Source organism: Anoplopoma fimbria, unplaced genomic scaffold (assembly GCF_027596085.1).
Source record: "Anoplopoma fimbria isolate UVic2021 breed Golden Eagle Sablefish unplaced genomic scaffold, Afim_UVic_2022 Un_contig_9961_pilon_pilon, whole genome shotgun sequence".
Lineage (NCBI taxonomy): Eukaryota > Metazoa > Chordata > Actinopteri > Perciformes > Anoplopomatidae > Anoplopoma > Anoplopoma fimbria.
In genome coordinates this window covers 17,501-20,787 of record NW_026554220.1, presented here as the reverse complement: position 1 = coordinate 20,787, position 3,287 = coordinate 17,501, and the positions used below count along the sequence as shown (strand labels likewise).

At 37.2% G+C, this 3,287-nt stretch overlaps 1 protein-coding gene across 1 annotated transcript in view; it reads left to right on the top strand.

Moving 5' to 3' along the window:
- The first annotated feature begins 2,835 nt into the window (after nucleotides 1-2,835).
- The window catches only part of LOC129117034 (adenylate kinase 8-like), an 11,960-nt gene continuing 11,508 nt past the window's right edge, over nucleotides 2,836-3,287 (top strand). Inside the window, 2 exon segments of the mRNA XM_054627617.1 lie at nucleotides 2,836-2,978; nucleotides 3,062-3,114. Coding sequence (XP_054483592.1) covers nucleotides 2,836-2,978; nucleotides 3,062-3,114 — 196 coding nt within the window.

Sequence of the window (3,287 nt, the reverse complement as noted above, 5' to 3'; positions counted from 1 at the left end):
GTGACTTTACAGGTAGAACAATGACAGGAACTGGGAGAAAATACTTGACCTGATATATTTACCTTACACTAAAACAGAAAAGGATAAAATAATAGTCCTAATAATTATTAATAATAACTAATAACATTTGTGTGTAATTACCCATTGCTTACATGGAAGGCTGTTAAAGATGGCACATGTATGTGTGTGTGTGATTGTGTGTAAGGGGATGAATACAAACATAACAATCATTATGATGAATCGAGGTTAATATAACGGAATGAATAAATGGATGGTTTAATACTTGAGGTATCGGCTGATTATTATATAGTTATAATTATATAGTTATAATTATTGAAATGAAAGTTTGACATTGAACCCAGAACTAACTCTTCCTCTATGACGTCACCAGATGACTACAGTTTACTGTTGAGAACTACAACCCAACATCCGGGTGCTGCAGCTCTTATTTTGAAGATCTTATTTTCATAACATTTTTACATTTTTACATTTTATTATGAACTAAACTTTTAAACTTAATAAAATGATGTTGCTGTTTGTGAAACAGATGTTTCTGCCTCCGGTTGTTAAAACAGTAAAACCCAGCGGCTCGTTGCTAGGCGACGCCAGCAGAGACTCCGCCCCTCACGAGCTGATGACGTTATTCCCTAACAACGAGCAAACACTTGCTTAGCAACCAGCTGTTTAGCAGGTAAGAGAGGAAAAGAAGGCTAATGCTAATGCTGCTAGCATGTTGATGCTAACGTGTTGATGCTAACGTTTGTTTTACAGTAAAGAGGAGTTTCTACCACGTGGCACCGGCTAACTATTGAAAGGTAGAGCTAAAGCTAACGGCAATGCTAATGTTAGCTAACGGCAATGCTAATGTTAGCTAACGGCAATGCTAATGTTAGCTAACGTGTTACTGCTAATGTGTTAATGCTAATGTTAGCTAACGTTAATGCTAATAATAATAATCAATAATAATAATAATCAATGCTAATTAGTCCCACAATGGGGAAATTATTTACTGCTAATGTGTTAATGCTAATGTTAGCTAACGTGGGCTGCTAATGTTAACTAGCGGCAATGCTAATGTTAGGTAACGTGCTAATGGTTAATGCTAATGTTAGCTAACGTGTTAAGGGGCTTGAACGTGCAACCTTGTGGTTAATGCTAATGACAAGCGTGTTAATGCTATTAACTCAACGGCAATGCTAATGTTAGCTAACGGCAATGCTAATGTTAGCTAACGTGTTACTGCTAATGTGTTAATGCTAATGTTAGCTAACGTGTTAATGCTAATGTTAACTAACGGCAATGCTAATGTTAGCTAACGTGCTAGTGTTAATGCTAATGTTAGCTAACGTGTTAATGCTAATGCTAACGTGTTAGCTAATTAATGCTAATGTTAACGCGGTTAATGCTAATGTTAATGTAACGTGTTAATGCTAATGTTAGCTAACGTGTTAATGCTAATGTTAATGTCAACGTGTTAATGCTAATGTTAGCTAACGTGTTAATGCTAATGTTAATGTTAACGTGTTAATGCTAATGTTAGCTAACGTGTTAATGCTAATGTTAATGTTAACGTGTTAATGCTAATGTTAGCTAACGTGTTAATGCTAATGTTAGCTAACGTGTTAATGTTAATGCTAACGTGTTAATGCTAATGTTAATGTTAGTTAACGATGTTAATGCTAATGTTAACTAACGTGTTAATGCTAATGTTAATGTTAACGTGTTAATGCTAATGTTAGCTAACGTGTTAATGCTAATGTTAACGCAGTGAATTGCTAATGTTAACGTGTTAATGCTAATGTTAATGTTAACGTGTTAATGCTAATGTTAGCTAACGTGTTAATGCTAATGTTAACGTGTGAAGTGCTAATGTTAACGTGTTAATGCTAATGTTAGCTAACGTGTTAATGCTAATGTTAACGTGTTAATGCTAATGTTAGCTAACGTGTTAATGCTAATGTTAACGTGTTAATGCTAATGTTAATGTTAACGCTTAATGTTAATGTTAATGTTAACGTGTTAATGCTAATGTTAGCTAACGTGTTAATGCTAATGCTAACGTGTTAATGCTAATGTTAGCTAACGTGTTAATGCTAATGTTAGCTAACGTGTTAATGCTAATGTTAGCTAACGTGTTAATGCTAATGTTAACGTGTGAATTGCTAATGTTAACGTGTTAATGCTAATGTTAGCTAACGTGTTAATGCTAATGTTAGCTAACGTGTTAATGCTAATGTTAACGTGTGAATTGCTAATGTTAACGAGTTAATGCTAATGTTAGCTAACGTGTTAATGCTAATGTTAACGTGTTAATGCTAATGTTAGCTAACGTGTTAATGCTAATGTTAACGTGTTAATGCTAATGTTAATGTTAACGTGTTAATGCTAATGTTAATGTTAACGTGTTAATGCTAATGTTAGCTAACGTGTTAATGCTAATGCTAACGTGTTAATGCTAATGTTAGCTAACGCAGTTAATGCTAATGTTAGCTAACGCATTAATGCTAATGTTAGCTAACGTGTTAATGCTAATGTTAATGTTAACGTGTTAATGCTAATGCTAGCTAACGTGTTAATGCTAATGTTAGCTAACGTGTTAATGCTAATGTTAGCTAACGTGTTAATGCTAATGTTAACGGTAGCTGGCAGGTCAGTTTTTCTTCATTACATGAGAAATGTCTGAAGCTGTCTAGTGGAGTAGAAGTATAAAGTACTACTAAAGTGAAGTATAAGTACCTCAGAGTTGTATACTATCAGGGTCTCCACATGAGAACTTCTAAATGTGATGTGTTCATGGTCCCCAGGAGAAAGCAGCATCGGTGTCTCCTCCTCCTGATGGATGAGACGGTGAAACCTCTGAGGGTTCCTCCTCTGATGTCCGTCTACGCAGACAAACACAACATCTCACACCTGGTGCAGGTACGAAACCACCACTGTCTGACCACAGCTGAGACCAGCAGGAGGACCACACTGAGTCTGTGTGTGTGTGTGTGTGTGTGTGTGTGTGTGTGTGTGTGTGTGTGTGTTTCAGAGCATGGTGTCCAGTCTGGTGATTGATCAGCGAGGATCCGATCAGTTACCTGATCAGTTTGCTGCAGAGGAGCAGCGTGGACAGTAAGTGGTCTCACCTGGTCTCACCTGGTCTCTCAGCTGTTGGAGGACAGGCGTCTTTGTCTTAAAGGACGCTGTTCTCTATGAGACGAGGTGTCCCTGTAGAGGAAGCTGACGGTAGAGGAGTCAGACATCAGTGCAGCCACCAGATGGCGCTGTGACTCTGCTCCTGTCTG